At 42.5% G+C, this 27,963-nt stretch overlaps 1 protein-coding gene across 1 annotated transcript in view; it reads right to left on the reverse strand.

Annotated features, from left to right (window-relative positions):
* CNKSR3 (CNKSR family member 3) overlaps positions 1 to 27,963 on the reverse strand; it is an 84,504-nt gene that overhangs the window by 16,161 nt on the left and 40,380 nt on the right. Inside the window, exons 2-7 of the mRNA XM_040627977.1 lie at positions 17,098 to 17,261; positions 10,452 to 10,654; positions 9,918 to 10,005; positions 5,305 to 5,346; positions 2,631 to 2,750; positions 394 to 453 (exon numbers count right to left, since the gene is read on the reverse strand). Of these exons, the coding sequence (XP_040483911.1) occupies positions 394 to 453; positions 2,631 to 2,750; positions 5,305 to 5,346; positions 9,918 to 10,005; positions 10,452 to 10,654; positions 17,098 to 17,261 (677 nt within the window). The remainder of the gene's footprint in view (positions 1 to 393; positions 454 to 2,630; positions 2,751 to 5,304; positions 5,347 to 9,917; positions 10,006 to 10,451; positions 10,655 to 17,097; positions 17,262 to 27,963) is intronic.

Genomic DNA, 27,963 nt, shown 5'->3' on the forward strand with positions numbered 1-27,963 from the left:
ACAACAACAACAACAACAACAACAAACTGTATTTTACACACATGGCTACTAATTGCAGTTCTTGTAAGAGTGGTTTTCAACCATAAAGAGATCACTGTTTCTAGACACACAGGTTAACACTTCCAGGGTGCAAAAGGAATAACTAACAAGGATGGGGGGTAAAAACTGGGGAAGGTATGTGAACAACAGCAATAAAAGACAATTTAAATAATAAATTTCCAACAGCTGGTGATAAGCAGAATGCTAGCAACAGAAATAAACAAAAGAGCACCCACGCTCTCACTGCAGATAATGAAATAGGATGCACACGTTTGAACACAAAGTATAGGGACCGTGTGTCACATTTGTTTAAACACACAATAGCTTTTGCATTTAACGGACATGCACACTTACGTTCTCTGTGGTTCCAGTAATCACGTGCAATCCATCATAGGTTGATTTGATGTACATGCCCTAGAGTGAGTCACAAACATATTAACTCATTACTCCAACATTCAGAAACACAGCCGCCAGGGAGACTTCATCTTATAAAACATTAAAGGTAATCCCTTCAGAACAACGCTCATTTCTAAGCCGCCTGAAACACTGGGAAACCAGATCCAAGGAGCAGTCAAGGGGCGCTAACAAAGGGAAACACTCATGAAAGAAATCAGAAGCCAGATCTCTCTGGTATTATAATTTGTGTACTGGGCACAGAGAATTTTGCCATAACTCTGGGGACTCGAAAGGCACCTTCTCAGACCTGCGGAATGAATGAGGCATTTCAAACAAGGACTGTTTTCTCCTGACCATCTCTTTGTCTGGTGACATAATATATCCAGATAAATGGGGGATCAGCAGTCATCGTGGGTGACTTGTTTAAGCCACTAACAACCCAGACCAGGATATATGAGCAAAGATTATTAAGCAACATAGGGAATAAATGAGAAACAGGCACCCCTCCATTTTAAGGGAAGTGTAAAGACAAATACGCCCCCCCACCCTGTGCCCCGAAAGGCCTGGTTAGCAAACTCACAGGCAAATACCACACCATGGAGGAAACATTTCCACTGTTTGATGTATCACATATAAAACATTTTTATTAAAATTTTATAAGATGGGGGGAAAGAGCAAAAAGTTGACTGGGCAAAGAGTAGTGCTCACTCTGGTATCGAATTTGCAATAACACAGATCTTCCTCAGAAATCATTTTGACCCTGGACTTGCCCTGCTCAGCTACCTACACCACTCTGTAATGAGAACCTCGTCAAATGCTAACACCTTCAAGGGTCTCCCCATTCCTCTCCTTTCCTGTTTCTTTCATTCACAGAGGAATCCGCTTCTCCCGATCTATGGGACTCCTCCTTCCAAAGCATTTGCTTATGTAACTTTACCATCTGAAACAGCAAGTCCACTTCTGCCCACTTGGGACATTTCTGTGCTTTGAGCCGTAACTATAAACTCACCTCCAGGAAGTCTTCCCTGATTAGTCTACTATAATCCATCATTTACTCTGAAGCCGAGAAGCCTCTACATGCATATTTCTACATACTAAGACTGTGAACTTGTCGATATTTGGTTGATTTTTGCTTTCCTGAGAGCAGAGGCTGCTTGGTGTCTCCCGCACAACTACCTACACACTAGGCCTTCCTCCTCCCCCTCCTCCCCCTCCTCCTCCTCCTCCTCATCGGTGCCAGCATCAGCATCAGCACCTCCACCAATGACTGCACGGGAACGATGCATCCAGCAGCTGACACCCAGCACCCCTCATCTAATTTAACACTTTCGACAACTCTGTGAGGCACTAATTATTACCGTTCACTTCTGACAGATGAAGAAACCCAGCTCTCTCAAACCCACAGCCTTGAGAAGCTCATCGAGGAGCCTCCACTTAAATCTCAGCAAATGAATCGTACCCGATGCGTGCAAGGTACTGGAAGATCCAGGTATCGAGGCAGGGATCCAGGTAGCCAGGGATCTACCTGTTTGTATGCTCAGGGCCTGGTAGTACAAGGGCTCATACAGCACTTAGGAAACATTTCTGAACTTTTTTTTATGAAATCATTTCCTTCCACCGTCTCTTCTCACATTCGTCCTAAGCGCTAATACAGACTTTCAGAGCAGATGTCGTTTTGTACCCAGAGACCATCTTTCCTTTGTGTAAATGTTTTATACCTCCTTGCATGGCTAAGTCCTAAAAATAAAACTGTTAAGACAATTCCTTCAAGATATGAGAATACAGTTTAAAAACTGTATTTATTTTTATACTTTGAAGACATAAAACATATCAACAGTTCAAGATGGCAAATTCCTAACTACATAATGGAAGACAATCTACGTTAATTCTATTCAGAATCATAGTAAAAGCAATAAGGAATGAGAAAAAAAACTTTAATAAATGGCGATATGTTACTATTTGAAAAGAAAACAAGTGGTTTGGGCACCTGTGTGGCTCTGTCAGTTAAGCATCTGCCTTTGCCTCAGGTCATGATCCCCGGGTCCTGGGATCAAGTCTGACATCAGGCTCCCAAGTCTGCTTCTCCGTCTGCCCCTCCCCCCACTTGTTCTCTCAATCTCTCTCTCTCAAATAAATAAATGAATTTTTTAAAAAAAAAGAAAAAAAAAAGAAAACAGTGTCTCTAGAATTCTTACCAGGCCTTCCCCAGGTTTAACGTTTGGCAAGTGGACCTCCTCCAGACACGCACACTGGCTCATAACAGGATCCGTAGTAGATCGTATTGTTTTGTCACAGATGCCGTTTAAAACCTTGACCTGGAGTTGGAGAGGCAAATAGGAAAGTTTCAATCATTAACCAATCATTAACCAAGCTGAATTTTAAAGAAATGCACTTCCCCTACAATCTCCAGCTCCGGTCCGCAATCGTTTTAATAACACTACTCCATGAAGCCAAGGCATTTGGACTTCGTATTTGCAATCCCTGGAAATGGTGCCACTTTGTTCAAAGAGTGCAGCTCTTCCAAGAATTACGGCCACTCAAGAGCAGAGACTGTACAGAAACACCCCACTTGGCGGTGAAGGAGAATCCCCTCTTCCCAGCCATCTGCATGGTGTCTTAGCGATCCCTCACATTCCGGGCATATCAAATACTCACAAGGCTAAAAGTTTTGTCTGCAACTGCTTTTTTTTTTAAATAGATTTTCTTTTTAAAACACTTTTAGGTTTACAGAAAAACTGAGCATAAAGTACAGGGTTTCTCTATACTTCCTTCCCTACCCCAACACAACTTCCAATAACAGCTATAACATGGCTAATAAGGAACAAGATAGAAAAACATTTTGCATTAGTACGGTACATCTGTTACAACCGATGAACCAAAACTGGTACCTTATTATCAACAAAAAGTCCACAGTTTCCATTAGGGTTCACTCCTTGTGGTGTACAGTTCTACGGGTTTTGACAAACACATAATGTCATGTATCCACCACTATAGTACCTTACACACTAGTTTCACTACCTAAAAACCCCTGCTCCCCCTCTCCCGCCCTCCCCACAATGAGCCCTTGGCAATCACTGATCTGTTTACTGTCTCTGCGGTTTGGCCTCTTCCAGAATGTCAAATAATTAGAATCATACGGTATGTAGACTTTTCAGATTGGCTTCTTTCCCTTAATAATGCACATGTTAAGTTTCCTCCCTATCTTTCCATGGCTTTATAGATCATTTCTTTTTATGAATAATATTGAATATTATGAATAATATTCTATTGCCTGGATGTGCCAGTTTATATCGTCACCTACTGGAGGACATCTTGGCTGCTTCCAAGTTTTGGCAATAACGAACAAAGCTGTGATAACATTCTGTATAGGTTTTTGTGGTCAGGTAAATACCCAGGGGTTTAACTGCTAGATCACAGGGTAAGAGTATGCTTAGTTTTGTAAGGAAACTGCCACGGAGTCTTCCAAAAGGGCTGTAGCTTTCCCACCAGCAATGAACAAGAGCTCCTACTGCTCCAACCCTTGCCAGCATTTGGTGGTGTCAACTTCAGTTATTCTAGTAGGTGTGTAGTGGCATCTCACTATTGTTTTATTTTTCAATTCCCTAACGAAACAGGACGTTGAACACTGTTCCCTATACTTATTTATCAAATGCCCATCTTCTTTGGTGAGGCTTCCGTTCAGATCTTTTGCCCACTTTTTAACTGGGTTTTTAAAATATTCTTATTATTGAGTTTTAACAGTTCTTTGTATATTTTGGATACAAGTTATTTATTGTATTATATTTTATTATCTATTATCTAAAGATATTGTATCTATCTTTATTAGATAAAGATCTAATATGTGTTTTAAAAATACTCGTTCCCACTCTGTGGCTTGTCTTTTCATCCTCTTAACACCGCATTTCATGGAGCACAGTGTTCCATTTCAAGGAGAGCTATGTTATCAGCTTTTCTTTCATGGATTCTGTCTTGGTATTGTATCTAAAAACTTATCGGTAAACACAAGGTCAACGTTGATTTTCTCCTGTTACCATCTAGGAGATACATAGATTTGTGCTTTACATTTAGGGTGTATGATCTTTTGAGTGACGGCTCACATTCTCTGACCCCGAACGTTGACAAGGTAAAATTTTTGAGACATGAGGATCCCTAGGAAGTGGTCTCCACGTAGAAATAACCGTGGTTACGTGTGGTGGTTTCCTCCAGTCAGATTCATCTAACCTTTCAAAATTTAGCCACCAAAGAAATCAGGAAATTCCAAAGAGGGATTTTTTTTTTTCCAAGGAGGAGAATCCAAGAAGTGACACTTCTTACGTTCCCCCAATTTGTTTAGACTCCCTATTTATGGAAAATATATTTATAGCCATTTCACTGCTAAATTCCTCAACATCAGTGGGAGGAAGGCCTTATCAAAAGAGCACAGGCCAGCTTATGTCAAAGGGAGGAAGCGATGATGAATAGTCACAAAATCTCTTTAAACAATCACAGCACATCCCCCCCCATAAGGTTTTTGCCAAGGATTTTTTTTTTAATCAAAATGTTCCTAAAGTGAAATCTGCAGATCAGTGTACCCTTGATTAACAGGCTAGCTAGTAATTTAAGTATAATTGTACCTAATGAAATGTTCGGAGGAGACAGAGACCCCCATTACCCAAGCAAGCACAGGCATTTTCACAGCAGTCATTTTCTTGTTATTAAATAACTTTTATTCTTCCCTTTCGACCTAAATTAATAGACTCAACTCCCAAAAAGCCAATATTTCAAAGTATATCCTGAAGGAATTAGCCACAGAGCTTTTGCTTGAATTGATGTGAGTACCACTGGTTTGGGGAAAGGAATTTTACAGTAACTTTTAAAAGGTATACTTACTACAGTTAAAACTTTATCCTCCATTTCTGCTACAAGGCAATCCTAAAGAAGGAAAGAAGAAAAAGAAAACCGTAAGAGCTAGAAACTTCCAAAAACCGCTGGCTTAGCTCTATAGGCACTTCGTGGAGCCCAAGATGGTCCCTGGCACGCCCTTCACCCTGCAGCCCAAGGAGTCCTGCACTGAATACAGAGGGCACAGAGGGGGACGTCCAAATCCTCCCAAGCCTCTGGTCTCTCCTGACCGAAGGACCTTATCATCCAAGGAACACATTCGACCAATTATTTAATCAGAAAACCTGTGCAAATAACTGAACTGAAATCCACCGACCATCTAGACTGTGCAGAGAGCAGTAAGCCAGAAATCAAGTCCAAGAAACCTGACAATGGCTCCCGAATGTGACCCCGCGCTCAGCCAGCCCTTGGCCAACAAGCCAGGAATCTTTTAGCTCTGGGCCTGCCTATAAGAATAGCTTTCAAATAAGGGCTTGAATAAAAGTAGCCACAGAAGTTTATTTTAAGCACCACTGAGATTAAATCAGATATCTCAGTCCTTAATAAATGAAAAGGGTTCAACAAAACATTCATTAACACGCTGCCAAAAAAGTGGTCTTGAGGTATGCTATTGATGACATTAAATAAAGGGCTGGAATGCAAAGCATTATTTACTCAGCTTAAGAACAAAAGACTCAGAACTGTATGAACCCAGTTGGCTGATTATAGGAGTCACCATTGTCCTGTCTAAAAGTGGTCACAGTGAAGCCGCCGACGTCAAACTCTCACAGTTAACCTTCTAGAACTGGTCTACAGCAGAGGTTTCCCATCTACATGGCAGAGTATGCAGAAAAAAAGGGGACTAGATTCTTTAGAGTTTATTTTGCACCATTAAGTCTAATCCCAAACTAGGACATCCTAATTCTTTCATGTACATGAAAGGTATTAATCAGCTCTGTTGGAATTGTCAAAGATTTTCACTTCAGTCAAAAGTCATTTGAGGTCATTGCCCTACTGCTACTGGGGGTGGGGGGGCTGGGTTAGAAATGTACCATATTCTACCCTATATGATTTTGTAATCAGATTTTTGGTGTCTTCCTAAAAAAAATTCTCTACTAGATTAAAAAATGTGGGAAACAATAATATTCCACTGCTCCCAAAATTTACACTGATTCTCAGGAAAAGAGCAGCCAAGTAAGAAAACACTTAAAAGAAGAAATTTAGAAATGTATTTTTACATGCGTGAATCTGATATAAACTCAAACTACAGGAGCAACTTCTGTAAAATAGAATAATCATAGCTCAAAAATGTGCCATTTCTCCTCCATCTCGTGCACAGAACTAAACCATCAACTACCACAACAGCTCAACCCCTATTAAATCCATCGGAAAGACAGAATTATTAAATAAATATCAATTTTAGCAAACAGAATACTTATGTGGTCTTGTGTTAGAAATAAAACTAATAATATGTGTTTAGGATTTTTCATTACAAATGATGTGAGCTCTGTCACCCTCATGAGATAATCACCCACAGACAGAGAGCTCCTCTCAATACACCAGGGCCCACGATTCAAGGCGGTGCTGGGCCCTCGTGGTTCCTGACACTTGATTCCCTGACAGATCCAAGAAGCCACCAAGAAAATGGGCTCCCTGTGGCATCGGAACCAAGACATGAGAGGGGCTCTCCTGCCTCCCAAAACTGTTCCAGTCAGCATGCGAAAGAGCTCCGTTTTTACCTTCCACCACCATAAGCGTGGGTTCCCACACCCGTTCCTACTGGGAGGAAGCAGCTGCAAGCATGACTTCATGTTGTTTGGCATAAAGGCAATGGAATGGGAAAAAGAAGTTCTGGAACCAAGTCACGCCTCAGGAGCCAGACCGTGGAGCTGACCTCTGTCACATTCCTCGGTCACCCGGATCAGCAGACTCAGGCCAGCCTGCCTGGCAGGGACCCTGCCAGGGCCGCCATCAGGTACCCCGTCCCTCCACGGCTCTGCCTCATTCTACCTTCTTACCAACTGAGGAGGCTTGAGCAACCTGTCACCCTCTCCGTGCTGTGTCTCCTCCTCTGTGAAGCAGGCACGATAAACCCTAGCTCAGAGATCTGCTGAGAAGTAAATGCGGTAACAGGTGTCAAAGATGTTGCACGTGCCTGAGACAACTACCAGCACTCAATAAATGCTCTTGTGGCTTCTTCCTCCTCTTCTTCCGTGGCCACCTCGCTTTCTGTTCAGTCCTCCTGGGCTGTCTATTGCTCATTCCCCCCATTTTTCTCCATACTGGAACCCTGGTGCCTGCCACTGTCATTTCGTCTCTCAGCACCGTGACTGCGGTCTTCGTATCGTCGCAACTTCATGAGGACGGACTGAAGATACAGAGCCCAACGCCTTCCCACCCCAGTTCCCTCCGTCGGACGGCCGAGCCTGAAAACTGGATGGGAGCTCCACCCGTGGACTTGGGTGGGACGGCAGCTGAGGCATGCTTACAAAAAGGGTGCAGTCTCCTCCAGGGGAAAAAGTGGCAACTATTTACCCTTCCGATCAGGAGACGGACATGTTATCCTTAAACAGAAGGAGGCAGACAGAGTAAAAAGAAAGAGGAGGACAGATGGCAACACATGGGGGAGAGAAAGGAGCAGAAGGACAAGCAAACGTCTCTCCTCACAGACGGAGACGAAAGGAATAAAGACCCAAGGAGAACAAGCTCCTTGTCACTGGAAAGAAAGACACAACTTCCATTCCTTAAATTTCCCAGAGAAAAGGAATAAATGGAAAAGACAGGCTTCTTCCAGAGAAGTTAAGAGACCTTCTGCCAAGAAGTTTTGAAGAAAACTGTACTTCTCCTCGCTGCAAGAGTGTGAAGTCTCCTGGCTCATTCAGTCCTGTCGCTGCCATCACACGCCACATAGAAAAAGGCGTTCGGCCCATTCACCAAGTTTGTTATTTCTAATCTGTGTGCGCATAAATATTCCACTTGCCAAGGCACCTGTGTTCTCTAATTGCTGAAGAAAACGTATGTTCACAAGAGCCTAACATCTTTCTCACTCTGAGTTCATAAAATGATATTCCCATGTCTATTCATATTTTGCCAGTCGTCATCCTTAAAAATTGTTCAAATTTAAATAAACAACAACAAAAACCCCAACAACAGAAAAAAAGACCAACATACTTGTTAACTTCCTCTCCTTAAACCATCAAGTTTGCTTCCAGAAAACCAGTACAAGGCATGATTTTTATATTTCCTACTATCTGCTATGCTATTCTTTCTCGTGGCCACTGTGCTTTCCATATATTACATCTCATTTAATCTTCATACCAATCTTTTGAGGTAGATATTATCATTTTAAAATAAAATATTTTACATTATTTCTCTACATCTAATTTTACACAAATACATACATGTGATCATGTAATATTCTTTGTAAATGAAAGAAGAGTTTCTTTTCCTTCCTGGGGTGGAGGGGGCTTGGCTCCTATGCTCCATCCCCACTTCTCTCCCTCCCAACTTTTCTTCCAAATTGCCTACTTTACTTACTCCTTTGTACAAAGGTTTTTGGATGTATGTGTATTATAAATACATATATACATACATTTTCGTATTTTGGGGGGGTCACCGTTTATCCTTATATTACATTTTTTTCCTTTTTTTCTTATTCAACAATGACTTGTAGAAATCCTGCCAAATCATCCAGTAAGGTAAATATTACTATTCCCATTTACAGACAAAAAAACTGAGGCTCCTAAGTTTTAAGCACCTTGTCCAGGGTCCCAGGGCTAATTAGAGGTAGCATTTGAACCCATGGCTATCTGTCTCTGAAGCATATGCTCAATGAGCACCAAAGGGAAAACAAAAACAATACTTCTTGTGTCCCCTAAGTTTGGGTTAAATTTCTCCCCATAAGTGACAAATTCTCATTGGCTGATGTGTCAAAAGCATTATCTCATTTGTTTAAACACACAATTAAAAATCGCCACTTCTCACGTGCTAGGCAGTGTGAGGCCTGAAGGAGGGGCGAGCGTGATGAGGATACTCAGCAGCCAGCCTTGTCCTGACGTGAACAGCTCAGGATCTGTACCTCCCATGGGCAGACTTCTTCTACCATCAGTTCATAACAATCAACACCTCTGTGATGACCAGGAAAACACCCCAAGACGACCTAAGAAGCCCATTCCCTCCAGACAAGCACAGAGTCACACTGGTCAGTTTACTCAAGCATCGCCTTCTCAAGGAAGGTCACTCCAGCCCCATATCTATACCTGAATCCCATCTCAATCCTTCCCGTGATCCTTCCCTCCTTAGCATTTCTTAATGTTATGTCACTTAGTTCCTCCAGAGTTTCTATTTTAAAAAATTAAGTGCTCTAACAGTTTAGAGAAAGTACAGGCCTATTAGCTCAACTATTTTAAAACAAAAGAAGGTAATCTTTGATGTAATGGCTACTGGTCACTTTCCAGAAACCATCTGTACAATGCATCTAATTAAAAGCCTTTCATCTCTCCCCAGTTGGGATGGGAAAAAAATGGTGAGGGGCAGAAAAGTGAAAAGCATGTGAGCCCTCAGAAGAAGAGGACAGGGCAGAGGGAGGGAACAATGTTAAAAAGCAACAATGATGCACTGACCTTCTGGACGGTAGTGGTCAGATCCAGGCAAAGCTGAATGATTTTGTTCTTCGTTACTGAGAAATCCGTGATCCCTGTAAATGGAGCCCTAGAAAGCAACAAACATTCTTTTAAAAAAGAGGGTGGGGGCACCGGGATCCTGCACTGTATGCTAATAAGCATAGCCACACCACTGGCTGGTTTCAAAGACAGGTCATGCAACTGTTTCCTCTCAAAAACAGGAATCTGAATAGAAAAGAGACAGAGAAGTGCAACTGACAGCCTTCAGACCAACCAAATAATCATGGACATTTCACCACAGTGAAACACAGTTTCAGCATGGTTCCATGCCTTCTCCAAGGGGAGCTTAATTTTTCCAGTATGCATCCTTTCAGTAGCTTCCAAAGGGACCCTAAAATCCCCACTGAGCCAGAAATCCCACAGAGGTGCAGTGGAAGGGACAGGAAAGGGACACCAGCTCATTTCTCTAAGACAACAGACAGGCCAGTGTGCAGCCCTCACCTGCTCGGACGGTCAAGCGCACGCATCACTTACCGGTCCAGCCAAGCCAGCAAGGCCTTAGCAGCACCGATTAGCTCCACCACAGAAGTCAGGAACTCATTGGGGGGCTTGTGGGAAGTGTTTCCATCATAAGCTGGACTTTTCCGCCGGCTACTTATGTAATTTTGTAAGTTGTGGGAAGATGCTCGCAGTTTCAGGACTAAGTTCTTCATATTATCAGTTTCCAGGCCATAATTCTGTGGAAAATAAAATCAAAGGGAAAAATTCAAAACAATCAACAATGTCTAAACTGTCATCATAACTCAAAAGCCCACTGAGCAACTTAAATAACTCTTACGACAGCCATAAAACCCTACGTAATTTACCCACAGGGCTGATCTTACCCACTCCAGCCTCTTCTGTCCCTCCTCCAGCTCACTCCTGTCTCAGGGACTTTGTTCTTGCTACTTCAAAATGCTCCTGTCACAAATCTTTGCATGAATAGCTCTTTCTCATATTTACCTACTAACCCAAAGGTTCCCTTCTCTTTGAGGCTTCCTTGACTATTTAGAGCAGTTTCTTAGCCTGAGCGCTACTGATATTTAAAGCCCAGTATTCTCTGTTGCAGTTCGGGTGAGGGGGAGAGGGAAGATTCCTGTACATCGCAAGATGTTTAGCAACACCCCTGGCCAGTAGCACCCTCTCCCTAGTTTTGACAACCAAAGATGTCTCCAGACATTGCCAAATGCCCCTTCAGTTCACTCTCTAGCTCATCACCGATCTGCCACTTCTCCGAACCACCCTGTTTGGCACCATCTTCCTCCACGGAGATGCAAAGGCTGCGAGAACCGAGTTCTGTGTCTGGCTCACTATGAAATCGGCAGCCCAGCAGACAATAAAGTAGCCACTGAACAGACGAATTCCATCTGGTGAGACTCAATTGCCCAGAAATAGCAGCACTGACCACATGTCAATTCACCTGAAATGTAATTTCCGTGTCTTGAGTTTCTCACCTGTGTTCTTTCTGGATAATGTTCAACTTACTTAGGTGCTTTGAAAAAATGAATTTCATGTGATAGGTAGAGAACAAATCCCAGAGGACAACACCCACATCTGAGATGACTTTGGGGGGAGGAGGGATGAATTTCTGTACTCAACTGCATGTACATATCCCAAGGTGGTGTTTCACTATTTTAACAAAAAAATGAAGCTATTTCTGGGGTCTATTATACTGTTGCAATAGCATCCCAAAGCAAGGATGTGGTGCCACTGAAACAGCGGGAATAACAGAATGACCGATATTATCAAACACTTACTCTATGCCATCTCGAGACTGGGCTAAGTGCTCAGCAAATATTATCTCAGGCGAAGAGCACATGAAGGTGGGAATGACAGGATCTTTTCAGGTGAGGAAACTGAAGCACAGAGCCATTACTTAATTCCCCAAAGCCACCCAGCTCATCTGTGGAGAGGTGGGATTCTAATGAAGGCCATCAGCAGCAAGGGCACAAGGTTTCGATTGCCATGCTGCACGGTCCCCGTCCACGCTCCCTGCCCAACACAGAATGGAAGGAGAAGAGAGAAAACAGGATACATAGTAGACCAGGAAGAGAAAAGTGGCCAGTGGCCCTGGATCTATGCAAACTAACAAGCTGCCTACCTCCCCCAACATTCTGTCGTAACCTGTTCCATCCCCTGATGTTCAAGAAGTCAATGTTTGCATAGTAATCAAAGTTCCAAGTAATTTCTGGTGACACGGACTACAGACATTCTAGCTGAGTTTTCACTGCAGTGAAATGTTCATGAAGCTTAAATCTATGCTGCTGTCTGTAATAAAATAAAAAGTGCTTTTTAAAAATTTGAGATAGACATTTTGAGAAGAGTGGAGTCCAAAAAAATTTAAAAAATATATAAAAATACTTCTTCAGATCCGTTAACTGGAAGCTATCTTTTGCAAGCTTTAAAATTTTCGTAATAAATCCATAATTTCATAATTACATGAAATAAAATTTCATAATAAAAGTGAGTGCTTTGTATTAATAGTAATGGTCTATCCAAATCTCATATCCCTTCATTTTTTTCCTGGCATTTTCTACAGACTAAAATATGACATTGTCCTTCAACAGAGAAGACAAAAATATAAAGACGGATTTTCATCATGCTTCTTAAATCCAAAGAATCAAAGACTCACAAGTGAATGGATAAAGAGCCACATGACAAGCTTGTTTTGAAGGACTTGTGACTGATTACGGGGAACTGTTCCCTCATTCAGTCAATTACTCAGCCTGCCAACTTCTATCAAGAGTTCTAAACCCAGGGGCGCCTGGGTGGCACAGCGGTTAAGCGCCTGCCTTCGGCTCAGGGCGTGATCTCGGCGTTATGGGATCGAGCCCCACATCAGGCTCTTCAGCTATGAGCCTGCTTCTTCTCTCCCACTCCCCCTGCTTGTGTTCCCTCTCTCGCTGGCTGTCTCTATCTCTGTCAAATAAATAAATAAAATCTTTAAAAAAAAAAAAAAAAAAAGAGTTCTAAACCCAAAGCAGGAAAGTCAGCTTTCTAGAGTCCATGTCACCAGAAATTACTTGGAACTCTTACTACTACCCACAACATTTACTTCTTGAACTCGAAGAGGATTAAATGCATTTTAGTGTTGCGAGAAGTGTTAAACCTTGATCTCCTACAAACCTACCACTTTTGATATTAAAATAAAGGGGGAGTGTAGCTTCTTGTTAACTGGTTCTTTTCATTCCCACTCAGTGTGCTCTGATTCTGGTTTCCCACCCAAAACAAATCATAGGACTGGAAGGAGGGACAGATGCAGCTATAATGGAGTACAATTTTAACAAGATAGAAAGAAGGAGCAAAGGAAGGACAATTCCTTCCCTTTCCACCCCATTCTACACAAGAAGAGAACAAGAAACTGACTATATTCACTCAAGAGAACTCTGACGTAGAAACATAATCAGGAAAGGATTATTGACTTCACTGCCCCACAAGGAAAGACAGAAAATGAATAATTTCTCAGACCAGATTTGATTATCTTCATTAATCTTTTCCTTCAAACTTTTCCCCTTCAGAAACTGTGCTAAGATAAAAGTATCAAGAAGATACAAACCAAGTAAGAAATGAAATGAGTCTCTGAAACTCCAAACACATACACAAACCCTTCTGCTGAGATCTCACTTCATTAGAGGTTAGCCATCAGGGGGTTATTCCCTGGTCTGGCTGGGGAAATCACACAGGAGACAGGAAAAAGAGAGAAGGAAAAAGGCAGATTCTCACTCTTCTGGTGCCGTAATTATACACATTTTAGCTAAAGATGAATCTTCTACTTCTCTTCTACCTTCTTTTCCCATTCCTCCCGACCCTGTTCATGATCTAACACATGTGATCAAGGAGAACCAGAGACACACAGTCTAAACCATCTCACTGACTTGGCTCAATTAAGCCACAACCTAAGAGATATATTCCACATTTTTTCCTAAGGGCATTTAATACACTCATAAGCAAGATCCAGTTAAATACAAACTGTGAGCAAAGATTACTCTTCTGGCATGATTTCTCCTCATAAGGAAGGATAACATTTTTTCATGATTTGCCATAGATGGGTAAAGGATGAAATGAATAATCTCAGGGAGGTATGAGTGCACAGAAGTGTCCTGGGCAGGCAAACATGTTATAGGTATTTCACTTAATCACACATTTAGGTGGCATCACTTAACATGTGTTCCTGATTCCCACTTTGTTCACTTTCTCAACCAACCTCGACCTTAAAAATATGGGGCGCCTCGGTGGCTCAGTCAGTTAAGCATCTGACCAGGTCCTGATCTCATCAGGATCATGAGATGGAGCCTTTGTGACAGGTTCTGGCACTCAGCATGGAGTCTTGCTTGAGATTCTCTCTCCCTCCCACCTTGCCCATGCGCATTCTCTCTCTCCAAATAAATAAAGTCTTTAAAACATATATAGTATTTTATATTTAATTAATTAATTTATATTTATATATATATATGCGCCTGTCTTGGTAACTAGGGTCTGGTTGATCTGGCAACAAAAACGGGTTACAATTATATTCTTACTCTCAATCGCACCCTCCAGACCACTGTTAGTCAATAGAACTCGTTGCAATTATGAAAATGTTCTCTATCTGCAAGTGCCCAAATATGGTAGACACTAGTCACCAACAGCTATGAGCACTTGAAATACAGCTTAGTGCAACTGAGGAAGTGAATTTTATTTCATTTTAATTTAATTTAAATAGCTGCACATGGCAAATAGCTGTCCTACTGGAAAGGGCAGCTCTAGAGTCTTTACCATAGAGGCAGAGAAAAATTGGGTCTCAGACTTTGAATTCAGTCCTGAGAAGTGGTCTTGGTTCCACCTCATGATACAAGGCCATGGTCAGTATTTTGAGGCAGTGGTGTTCTCTCCTGGCTCTCTTCTCTATCCATGACTACCTATCTGTGGGCCATCTGCTCACTGGTTTTGGAATCTTTACCCATAGCTATTCCCTATTTTAGGTTTTTATCCGTTCTATCTGCACTGTTCTTTCCAGAACTTTCCAGTGGTTTGTTTTTTCCTCTTTCTTCTACGTTCTATTCATATCCTGTCTATCACAAAACCAACATTCACTAAACTAAGTTTACATTACAACCTCTTTTATAACCCCAGGGCCCACTGCAAATATACATTAACTGCCCAAGGGATGGATTGTTCAAGGTGAAAAATTGTCACCAATTTATATATACACAAAGATCTATACAGTGTAAATGGATTGAAAAGTATAATGAACATATGCATTTCAATAGGAACATTTTATGAGGATATTATATCAAGAAGAAAAAACATTTTAATCAAACTCTCTAAAACCCTCTCCAACCCAGAAAAGGCACACTCATTTCAGAACCCCCCCTGTGCCCCTCCTGTCAAATGCATTCGCTGGCAGTCTACTGCACCAAGCATGTCCAGAATGAGTTTGAGGTCAAACTTTGTCTACAAAGGAAATTAGAAGGAAATTGTAGGAGATAAAATGCAGCTTTAGGTTCTGGCATTTGTCCAGCTTTGTTCACTTCAGTCCAATATTTTAAGAGGCAGGGAAGGGGCAAGAGCAGAGAGGCAGTTGCTATGCTTCTTACCTGGCTTGCTATACACTACGTGCCTCAAATTGACCCTTCCTCCTCTCATACTGTGGATTGCAAAGTAATGTACCTCAAAGCCCTTCCTTGAAGTTGAAAGAGACAAATCAAATGAGCAGAAAAGATGGAAAAGTGATCTTCCCAGAAAGTATAATAAAAGTAAACTCAAACATGTTTCACCGTATAAAAAAAAACCCATACAGCTTTAATAATAAACAGGACTCTGAGACATCTTCTGGGCAATGCAACACACATGGTAGAGTACTGCCACATCCAGAGAGTGTTACTGGACAGATGGGGAAAACAGACACCACCATTTCCCTGGAGCTCACAGAGTGAGGGGTGTGTAGCGGAGCCAGGATTAGAATGCAAAAAGCCTGCCTCCCAGGCCAACACTCACACCACTTGGCCACAGCGTCTCCCCTGTGGCAGCTCATTTATCAACCACAAATAATTTCCCCATTACTTTTGTAAACAAGAGCAGCGCATCTCAGAGCAGGAGACAAAGCTCTGTCCATTTTAAGAAGAAGAATATGCACAATGCGGCAAGTGTTATATAATCAACGGAACGCAGACCAGCAATGGCAAAATAATCGGGAGCACATTCTTTCCCACCATTCTCAGTGATGTAATTGTATATACCCCTGGCTCAGGTTCACGGCATTACTTAACCCAGCCTGAATGCTGCGGAGTGGGTCCAAATCCTGACAGTTGGGGATCCTGACTGCATCCTTAACAGGGCACCGTAACAGACAGACATGGATCCCACCGTAGGGCAACCAGTGTGTAAACACAGTGCCTTAAACAGGTGTTTTTAGCCCACGCCTAAAAAAGTTACTCACGCAGCCACGGGTGTCGTGCAAGAGTCAGAACCCGGCAGGACTGAACTCACTTACGTTCAGGCCAAAGCTCAATCATCTGCAAAGTGTAACTACGTTCAAAGTTTTTCCCACCTAGCCACCACTGCACAGGTTGGTTACTGGAAGCACAAGCATTGGTTATTTAAATACCACAAATACCTGTGAAACATAAAAAAGCTCTTCACAGTCACAAAAACAGACAAGAAAATCAGAACCTATTTCTCATTGCAGTTTAGAAGATGGCATTATCGTTCAGAACGATCTCCCTCTTTGTACTCTCCACAGAAGATAAGAAAATGAAATGAACACGGACTTTTTTCTGTAAAAGGCAAGCTGCTTCTTAAAGGGCAAGACGGTAAATACACTGGACTCTGGGGGCCACAAAATCCCTGGTACAACTATTCCATGCCTAGCATGACTGCAGCCACAGACAACACATAAATGAACGGGCGGGGCTACATGCCAATAAAACTTTATTGACAAAAAATAATGGGCCAGGCTTAACCCTCAGGCCACAGTTTGCCACCTCTCCATCTAGAAAACGATTTCCTTTCTTCCTTTTTTATGCTGTCTTCAGCTCATGCTTCGCTTCAATGGCGCATTTATAGAAAACGATGCTATGCTAGATCGCGAACATCGAGAATTTGAGAGAGGGAGGTTCTGAAGAACATCATCGTGGCACAGATCATCTTTTCCCGAACTAACCAGTGCACAGAGAAGGTCGACAGCCTCCAACACAAGTTCCTGGTGTCCAATTCGTGTGACCCCCAGCTCCTCAAGATCCTGATGGGAAATCTGCAGCAGCTGCTCTCCATTTATCTTCTCCCGTTCAAACTTGTGGACATACTGTTGCAGGCAATCATCTAACCCTACCAAAAAAAGCAGAAGTCCATTATTATCATTTTGTTACCTTTACTCAAAACACTGCTCACATTTAAATCAACCTCAGGAATCTCCAATTATGTTCCAACTATTTGATTGTCTATACAATGTACACCCCACCTGATGGACACTTTTCAGATGTGTCATCATCTTGTCATCTCAAACAGATCTGCAATGTGCAGCTTAAGATATTCAAATGGATTTAGCACAATTTTATGGTGGTTACCTTCCCATTCCCTTTTAACTAAAAGAATAAACACTAAACCCTTGCCGACTTGGAAATGTTGGTTATGTACACGAGACATATGTTTGTTTGCGAGGCAGGGAGGGTACACCAGCCCTGTCGCAGCCCATGTGATCCCAGTGGCCTTGCCAATCAAGATGCTTTGCCATGGGTGCTGGCCAAAATATTCTACCCGCCGGCCAGTAATAGGTTCAAGGATGACCAAACAGAACCAATCAGAATTTTCTCTGATATTTAACGTATGGACATAGTAAGACAGAGGTTCTTCCTTTCCAATTGGAAGTCATAAGGATACAACTTTGGGGATGCTGGCAGTCATTTTTCTCACCAGTTTTCTGAAAAAAATCCATTTGAGGGAAAGAAAATGCTCCCATAATATCCTATATGCTCCTGGATCTAATCCTGCTTAAGGATATTTCGAGTCCTACAATTTTTCACTTAAATAGAAATAAATTCCCTTTCCAGCTTAAGCTTGTTTGTGTTGGGTTTCTGTCCCTTGCAACTGAAAAAGTTCTGATGAATACAGAATCCAAAGAAGATGATACCAGCAGTTACCAGAGAAAGTCAATGGTCAATGGGTTCGCTCATGGGACTTTCTCCAGGTCAAATACTACTGCCGACACTGTTGTATTTTAATGCTCTTATACAACGATTAAAATAGGTAAAATAGGTAAGCTTAACAGAAAACTTGGGTATCTTTATGCCCATATAGAGAACTCTCTGATCAACTTGTTTCAATGGTTTTACTGGAATAAAATTTTACACTGCATCAATTGGTCTATTCAAGCCTAATAATAACAGCCACCTTAGTATTTTCAACAATGAGGCTTATAAAAATTTAATCCCAACACAGAGGATGAAAATTCAATTTAGCTAGCATAAAGTAGGTGGAAGGCACGCAGCTGTCCTCTGCCACCCTCAAACACACACACACACACACACTCTCTTCATTGAGCCCTCACCAAAGCTCTGCCATGTGGGTTCTCTGGACTAGGAAACTCAGCACTTAGGGCAATACTAACATCTGTGGATCTTAAAAGGTGATGTCTTAGGCTAAATGATACCTCGGCCCCACAAACTTTCATCATTTGCCTCCTGAGAAGACATAAAAAGAACAATGTCCTTATAACTATTGGGGACCCCATCAAATACAGGAAGAAGAGGTAAGAAAAAATCATTTTAAGGTGATCTGCTAGAACCCACCCAACTTCCCTCAAGTGACATCTATCTCGCCGAGAGGCTCCATCACAGAGCAGGCAAGATTAGAGACACTGACATAAACCCAGCTCCACTTAGACGGCCACGAGCCACAAGTGGCCATCAGGGCACGTGAGTCAGACAGGCACTGGAGACTACCCAAGACAGCAGGTATGGAGACCGATCCCCCTACCCAGGGGGCAGGGGTTACATTTCAGAGCCCCGCCACCCAGGGTCGTCTACAGAGGGACGACATCTATCTACAATAAGCAATAGTGACAAGTGCCAAGAGCCAAGAAAAGCCCCTGATAGCTCTCTTCCCAATTTATAGATGCCTAAGTTAGGGCACACGGGGGCTACACAACCAGTCCACAGCCACACAGCTAGTAAGATGCCTAGAGAAGGATTTTTACAGCCATCTCCTTCAGCTTGCTATAAGAAGAGAAGGCCTCGAATTCAAATCAAGGCCTGTTTGACACAAGCTCTCCTCTTTCACATTCTACCTGGGAAACATGGGATTGTAAAAATTCCTCCTCAAGCATCTTCCTAAATAAGCAATAAGGTCTAATTACAAACACTTATTAAGAGAGAATCACAAAACCTTAGAAGTACTTAGAAGGCACTGTCATTGAATCCAAACAACTGGGAAAGTACAAACAAAAAAAGTCTTCATTACTATGAATTTCACCCCAAATCCCTTAGCCGGTTCTAACCCAGATCACAAGCAATATCCTGCAATCTTCTATTAGGATGTCCTCTTCCCTTGACTATTTTTAAGCTTTAAAAGGAATTTTTGTTTTAATTGTCATAAAAGTTTAGGACAACCGTGTTATACACTTAAACTTTGCTATGGCCGAATTGTGTCTCCCCAAAATTGTATGTTGAAGTCCTAACCCCTAGTGCTCAGAAAGTGACTGTATTTGGAGATAAAGCTCTAAAGATGTGATTAAGTTAAAATGAGATCATCAGGATGGGCCCTAATCCAAGATGACTGGTGTCCTTATAAGAAGAGGAGACACACAGAGAGGCGAGACCGCGTGAAGACACAGGGAGAGGAAAGCTATTTACAAGCCCAGGAGAGAGGCCACAAAAGAAACCAGCCTTCCCAGCAGCAGGATCTCAGACTTCCAGCCTCTGGAGCTGGGAGGAAATAAACTCTGTACTCATGACCCCAGTCCGTGGTGCTTTTTTATGGCAGTCCCATTAAACCAACACAAATGTAACAGCATTTCAGTTCCTCTTCATCCGCATGTCATAAACTCTTTCTCAAACAAAATAAACAAGGACCAGGGACCAGCAGAACCTAAATTCATGTTTACTGTGCCAAGCAAGCTCATTGCGCAAAGTAAAGCATAAAACAGAGATTCCTATTAGGTTTCATGTGCAGAATAAATCAGTCCATTAAAATATAAGGGAAGAACCATGCACCGTGGATTTCGTTAAATGTCATCCCTGAGTAATAAGTAGAAGTAAAGATGAGGCCAGATTCCTCTTTTAATTAACTGAAGACTTTCACTGAGGGAACAGGATTTCAGAAGTAGCTTGAGAGCAAGAAAAATATTTTGGACACAGGGAAAGTTGAGGGGGAGGTACAATGAGGGTTCTCGATAGGATGACGGTTGTAAATATATGAACAGAGATTGAGAATTTGAAGAATACAGAAAAACATTTCCCTGAAAGGGGGGGGGGGCAGAATGTCCTTGAGGATTCCAAGGGACTATAAATGACCTAACCTCAAACAATCAAAAGATCCCTGACATGCAGGAGATTATCAAGTAGTAATGCCATGTTGCTACCTACCTACAAACAGCATCTACAATGGCATAAAGACTTCCTCCCAAGGGACACGTATGTTGAATATGCTAGGTTTTATATAACAGTGCCCCCAGTTTTATTACTCCAATATGTTATGACCTATTATTCACATCCCACTGATCAGAATACAGTTAAACATTTGTCAACCAGCTAAATTAAACTATCATGCAGTCCCACAAAGGACGGGAAAATCCCCAATTTCAAGTACACTGGTCTAATCATTTTAGAATTTGCAATACACACTTTGACCTATTTGTCACATGTACCTATCTGCCAGATCCTTGCTTCGAGGAACTTACAGAACGTCTAGCAGAACCAAGAGAAACACATCATTAAATAAAATTAAACACATTCCATTTACACAAATTAAACACATAATTCCATGTGAAGAATCAGGGAGCTCCCGAAGACTGCAAACCACAGGGAGGGAGGCCCAGACTCCTTCCACTGTCCCCAAATCTGTCAGTGAACACTCTTAAACTTTCAAAGAAATCCCAAATGGGAGAAGGAAAAAGAGCAACCTCTCACCCCAGAGGTAGAAGGAGACAAGGTAGTGGCGAAGGGCCTGGGCACCAGTACTAGTCCCACTTCCTGCTTCCTGGAGCAAGCGACTTAGCTCCCCGGTTTGTAAGACAGGGATAACAGCACTACCCACTGCACAGATCCGTAAGGAAACTGACCTGTTAGTTATTCGTAATGGGCTGAGAACACTATGAAGCACATGGTAATGACTCTAATGTGATTTATTCAGCTCCTCCGTTTCCTAACGGTTCGGAATAAAAGTTGCCAGGGAGACCAAATGCTTAGGTAGCCTCTCCTCGGGAACACAGTAAATGAGAGATTATTATTGTCCTCCCCAGGAGGTGTTCCCAAGCATGGGAGTCTGCCATCATCATCCATTCCACCCAAAAATGTGTTCTGACTGATACCGGAATAGAAGCACCAGGAAAGCGGAGGCTTCCCTTTGCTCGTTGTTTATCCCCCAGTATCTGGAACACTGCTGGTGCTTAATAATATTTGTGAAGTGAATAAATGAAGGCATGAAGAAAGACAAGGAACTTCACAAAAATATTAATGTCACACCAATGTCCAAGCCACCTGATTTTACTTTCCTACGCAAGAGAGTAACTAGAGAGAAGGAAACCACGGTCTGTGATCGCATCTACAGGTACGTGCTTCAAGTCCCAATGCTGCAAGATTAAAGAAGGTCATTTCTACGTTAAGGAGAGGATCATACACAAAACAAAACCCGAAAGTAAAATCCCAGTCTTTGACAAGATACTTGTCCCATATTAAAAATTATTCTTTATTAATTAATCTCTATAATATGTGGGAAGGCTTATGCCCATGAAGATGAAGAAGTTACAGTAAATGCCCCACTACAGAAAATGTAGAGATATTTTCTTCTTCTTTCCTGTAGGAGACTAAAATTAGGTCACTGACTAGATCACCCTCTGATCTGCAGGTGAGGCCCACTGGAAGGACCTCCCAATGGCTATGCTTTTGGCCTATATGCTCAAGGCAGCAAAAACTATAATTCTACAAATACAATGAGCCCAGAGTGGTCTTACAGCATTTTACACCTAGTACTTCTGATCCCTGAAGGATGTTTTAACCAGAGGGTTTTGTTTTGTTTGATTCAGAAATTGGTTTAGCTAAAGCTTATGAACTCGTGTCTTATTCAGGACTTTTAAGGGCCACAAGTGACAGATGACGCAAATAGAATCAGGGATACTGTGTTCTTCAACCAGGGGAATCAATTACAGATCACACAAACTCAATTTAATTCAACACAATTTATGGAGCAACTACCATGTGCAAGGCCTTCCACTACGAAGGAGATGGGACGGAAACAAGACTCGGGTCATACGTTTAGACCTAACCACGATATTCTTGGAATTCCCAACACTTTTAAAGACGTTAAACAGTAAAGACCTGACATCAAAGCTCTTCTGCCTTCCCAACTGGCTGACACCCCTGACCCACTATGTTATACTATCTCCCAAACATGGTCTTTTGCTAAGGATAAAAAAAAAAAAAAAAAAAAAATCAGGTTTCAAACCAAAGCTCAGTATGGTTTGGTTTCTATGTGGGCATAATATGATTAATGGAGCAAAACTAATTTCAGAGCATGGTGTACTGGCAGGACCTCCAAGTGCCCTTTTTATGAAATGAGCCATCCAACTATATCCCTTTGGAAAGACTTTCTTTTGTCACCCTTGTTTTGTTGAAGTCTCTAGGCCTTAATTTTAAAACTAGACGATAAAACTGGTTTAAATATAGCAATCAGAGTTTCAGCAATAACACCATGTTTGAGACACAGGGGTGTGTAATTTTGAAGGATTGAGGAATTCTTTTTGCCTGGTTGGACAGGCCCTTGACTGACCTTTCCTAAAGAGTCAAAACTACAACACTGTCTCCAGGTAACAGGGAGGAGAGACGGGGCCCAAGGGTCACCTCTCAGGGCAGCCTGAGACAGTAGGGCACACACCAAGCTGTGCTGCTGCCTTTGCACCTGCTGAGGCCTCTGACTGAAGCAGTTCTCTCAGGTTTAGAAGGACCCAACTTGGGTACCCGGGTGGCTCAGTCGGTTAAACGTCTGCCCTCAGTTCAGGTCATGATCCCAGAGTCCCAGGATTGAGCTGGGCTCCCTGCTCAGCAGGGAGTTTGCTTTCTCTTTGCCCCTCCCCCTGCTCATATTCTCTCTCTCTCTCAAATAAATAAGTAAAATATTAAGAAGAAGAAGAAGAAGAAGAAGAAGAAGAAGAAGAAGAAGAAGAACCCAATTTCCTCACAACCCTATCCTCTTTGTCCCATCAGCCTATCCTGTATCCACTCGGAGGGAAGAAACTGCAGCCACGCCCCCCCCCCTTCTTTGGCTCAGGATGCACTGTCCTGCCTCACTGATCTAAGAGGACAAAGAGTAGCATGGAAAGCAATGAAGATAATACAAGTACAGCAAATTATCAAAAACGGTAGAATTGATATTTCTAAGCAATGATGATCAGATCTAACGAGAATCACTTGAAATGTGTTGTCACATCCCCCATTAATGAAGAGTCATACCCTACATATATATTTGCTTTGTGATTTTTTTAAAAAAATGTTTTAATCTTTAGCTTTTCCCTTGGAAATGTCTATTTCTTATGTTAGGTTTTACAGTATCCCTGCCCTAGGTCCACTCCACCCCGTGTTATTGTCATAGCTAAACCCTCTTGCCTAGGTTTCTATGATAATCTAGAAACTGGTTGCCATGGTCAGTTCCCCTCTTTCTCTTAATTCATCATCCACAATTCCGTGTCAGCAAAACCACCCTACCTTTACAGATCCAAGTCCATGAGCTCAGCCCTGGAGGGCCTGTCCTCTTCCAAACTTCCCTGTACTGCCACTTTCCTAAGACATTCATCCTTCTGGTGAGAATGTAGAAAATGTCCACTTTGCTGAGTTTCTCCAAAAGGAACAAAAGCGTAACTTCCAGGTTAGCAAATACAGCTGACGGGCCAAATTCGGCCCACTGCCAGGTTTTGTAAGTCAAGTTTTATAGGAACACAGCCACATTCTTTGGCATACCTACTGCCTCCGGCTGCTTTCACGCTACAGTGACAGAACTGAGTGCTGTGACAGGGACCGAACAGCCCACGAGGCCTAAAATATTTACTATCTGGCCCTCTACCAGCCCTGGTATAACTAACAGCAGTGATGAGTACAAAGCAATGATCAGTCTGCCAAGTGGAAAAACAGACGAGACCAGGATTTACGTGAATCTGTTTTTTTTTCTTTTTATATTTTTGAAAGAACCATTTTATATAATTACACTGAATTAAAAAGCAGAGAAAATGTTACCTCTCCTCCCCTACAAAAATCCTAAACATGTTTTAGGACACCCCTCACAACTTTCTATCCACTTTATTATTTCCTTTTGGTCAGTTCTTTTTTTTTTTTTTTTTTTTTTTTTGAGGCATGATAAAATCCACCAATTTTCAACCTGACAATGAGTTCTTTTTGACAAATACATACAGTCAGGTAACCACACCACAATCGTAATATAAACATTTCTATCACCCCAAAAAAGTTCCCTTTGCTGGTCAGTTCCCTCCCCACAGCCCCTGGCAGTCACTGATCTGCTCTCCATCAAAAGGAACAGATTTCTTATTCTGGAGTTTACTCCATGGCCTGTGTTACTCTGGTTAAACCACTTTGACTCCCAGTTCTTGGGCTCCTCACGCACGGATGAGCTGGCTTGGATTAGAATTGACCCCCATGCACACCACTACTCACAGCTCTGATTTTCTCAGTCTTCCTGCCACACTTCAGGTTAAACGTAATTTGAAGAAAGGGACCACAACACACTGTCTTGAAAACTGTGGATCAGAGGACCCCTCGGTTCCTTCCAGGTCTAAGGTGTATGTTCCTATAACATGTCTGAGCTAGCATGAGTTACCTTCACTTAACGACAGCCAAGTATGAAGAAGGGAAATAAACTGCCCAGAAACTTAAATCTCAAACTCCTCAGAGCTAAAAAATAATTAGCAAGTGAATGAACTTGGTCTTAGGGAACACTCTATCAGGGTTTCTGCCCTGATTAGAGTGCGAGCATATGAAGCCATCTCTAAGGCCTCTCCTGCCTTCAAAGCACAAGCTGTATGAAATCCAAACACACGGAAAGATCCAGCAAAGGCAGCCCTGGAAGCCCAATTAAGAACCAACCAAGTTCCTTCACTGTATCTATGGAATGGAGCAAATGCTTTTGAGGAGGAGGGACTGGACATTTTTTTAGGGCATCAAGCTGAGAGCACAGTAATGCTGAAGACAAGGTAAAAGCTTGTGCTCTTAACCATTTGGGAAAAGCTGGTCCACACATCACTGAAGAGCTACCCACTGTGTAGCAACAAATCCCGGCTTCAATTTCTTACAAGAAGCATCAACAGGGAGAGCAGAGGGCAGTCAGTATTTTGTTTCTAAAGCAAACTCTGCTTTCTTGCTAGGAACTCATGTCTTCTAAGACTTCTGTCACTCCCAAGACATCAGAAAATGTAACCAAGGTTTCACTACTGAAGCAGACAATCCGTTACCGAAAAAAACTTAGAAATAGCAAATCTATCCATGCCAGGATAATTTAAGGAAGTAAAAATAGAAAGACTACCTTAGTTCAAGGATTCAAGTTACCCAAAAAACAGTCAGTCAAATGGCCTGCCCTCGTTTGAGGTTTCTACCCTGGTAAGTAATGCCTTCCAGCTGGCAATTTTCACCAGGAAACACTGCGTCAAAGTTGTAGGCCTTGCAATCTGACCCTGTCCCCTCCCACCCCTCCAAGAGATCCAGCACAACACTGTGGAAGGGACCCATCCTGCAGTCCCTTGAGCGTCCTGTGCCTAGCCATGAAGGGAGAGTGCCCAGAGTGGGGACAGGGGAGATGAAAGTAGTATTGTCAGGAATCATCTCTTTCAGGAGATACTTATCCTGATCTAAATCACTAGAAAAGAACTAACAAATGCAAATTCTAATGCAAATCAGAATCAACCAAAGAACCGATGGTCTAAAAAGATGATCAGAATTCAGAATATAACGGCAGCCCTAACTGCTCAGCTCTGAGTCCCCCTTCCTTGCCTGCAGCCCTCAAAAAAGTATCATGAGCATGAAAGGTAACACTGAGGGCAGGGACTTCTATGTCTGACGGTGTCTACATGTGTCTGTGTATACCCACTTATACAAATGTATCCTACAAGATGTTCAACACAAGATGCAAAACAATTTTTCGGACTCTAAAAACAAAAACAAAGTTGTGGGGACGAACATAAAGGATTCCACAATGCTCTGGGGGAAAAAAAATACGTACTTTCCAAGGTTGGCTGGTGTAATTCAGTAACCAAACCAGTGTATCCAATTCTGCAATACTTGGACCAAAGTCGGGGGCAGGAGGAGCAAGATGTGCAAGAGGAGAAAAGAACATACTTCTCTCAGGATAAGTGGTGCTTTCCCCCTCCTCTAACAACCTGTTTTGCCAAAACTCTAAATTAGATTTGCTCTAAAACCAAACACTGGCTACAGCTCTTGTCACTGGCATGCTTCTGCTGAACGAAGAGAAGAATGAACTAGTTCCCCGCACGCAGCAAGCCTAAGTTTACAGCACTGGGGATCAACTCAGCAGGTGGGCCAGACAGTGGTCATGCCAGCAAGCTGGAAGCCGGCCTTCAGCTCTGCCCATTGCCTGGGTGTCCATACTGCCCAGGGAAAAGCACCCTGGTGCGGAGGGGCACACACAACACATCTGTCACTTCCGTCCCAGCTGGGCCCGTCAGGATTACCTGCGGAAAACTGCCACTCGTCTAGCTCTCTAGCAACACTGCCATCATCGCTTCCAAGGGCACAGTCCCAACAGCTGGGCTGCATGTTAAATGAAGCCTCTGGGTTAAGAGGAGGCTGCAGGGTTTAGAGAGCACCTGTATGCACAATATCTCATTGCTCCGTGCAATGACCCTAGGGAAGATGCTGGCCAGCTTATAATTACCTCCACTCCACTGATGAGGAAACCAAAATGAGAGAGTGGTTCCCCAGGACATTGTGCCAGTAAAAGGGCAGGATTAAGGCAGAACCCAGAACACAACCTGGCACCCAAATCCTTATAGGGTCTGAGGTGGTCAAAGAAAAAATGAAAGGATGGAAAAGTGACTTAATTAAATACATTAATTCACACACTATGTTCCAGGTACCATGCTGAGCACCACAGAAATGCTGTAACATATGACTAATGTTCAAGTAATTGAAGATTAAAGGATTGTAAGCAAAGCAAAGAAAGGGCTATTATTAAGTCTATTTTACAGGCCAGGATCAGCAGCATGACAGAGTAATTAAGGAGTAGGGCCTCTGGGGCCAGACTGCTTGGATTCAGCTCTGCCTCTTCCCAGCTGTGTGACCTTGGGCAAGTTACTTAACCTCTGTGCCTCAGTTTTTTAATATACAAAATGGAGAGGATAGCAGTACCTACCTTGTGGGGTTATCTGGGTGATTAAACATGTTAAATATTCTTAAAGCACTTTCAAATATAATGCTAGGCACACAGTAAGTGCTATTTAAGTGTTTGTGAAAATAAAAACTTTAAGTTTTTTTTTTTAAAGACAAGAAACTGGGGCTCAGGGAGCTTTTAAGGAACTGAACTGAAGTCACACAACCAATAAGAAGCAGGGTCGGGATTAAACCATTGGCGAACACTGTGAAGAGGAGCACAGGAGCCCATGTAGGACCCGGAGAGCTGGAGGTCCTGTGGCAAGAAGCTGACGTCATCAGCAGCCGACGCTTTTTTGTGGGGCAGCAGGAGATGGGGGCAGTGGACATGCTCTGATACAAGGAGGGTAGAAAAAAGCCAAAAACAGCTGCTAATTTTGGGACAGCTGCCTGGGGCAATGGCACTGGTTATAAGGTATCGTCAGTCTTTT

The sequence above is a fragment of the Ursus maritimus genome, unplaced genomic scaffold, assembly GCF_017311325.1.
Source record: "Ursus maritimus isolate PB19 unplaced genomic scaffold, ASM1731132v1 scaffold_13, whole genome shotgun sequence".
Taxonomy (NCBI): domain Eukaryota; kingdom Metazoa; phylum Chordata; class Mammalia; order Carnivora; family Ursidae; genus Ursus; species Ursus maritimus.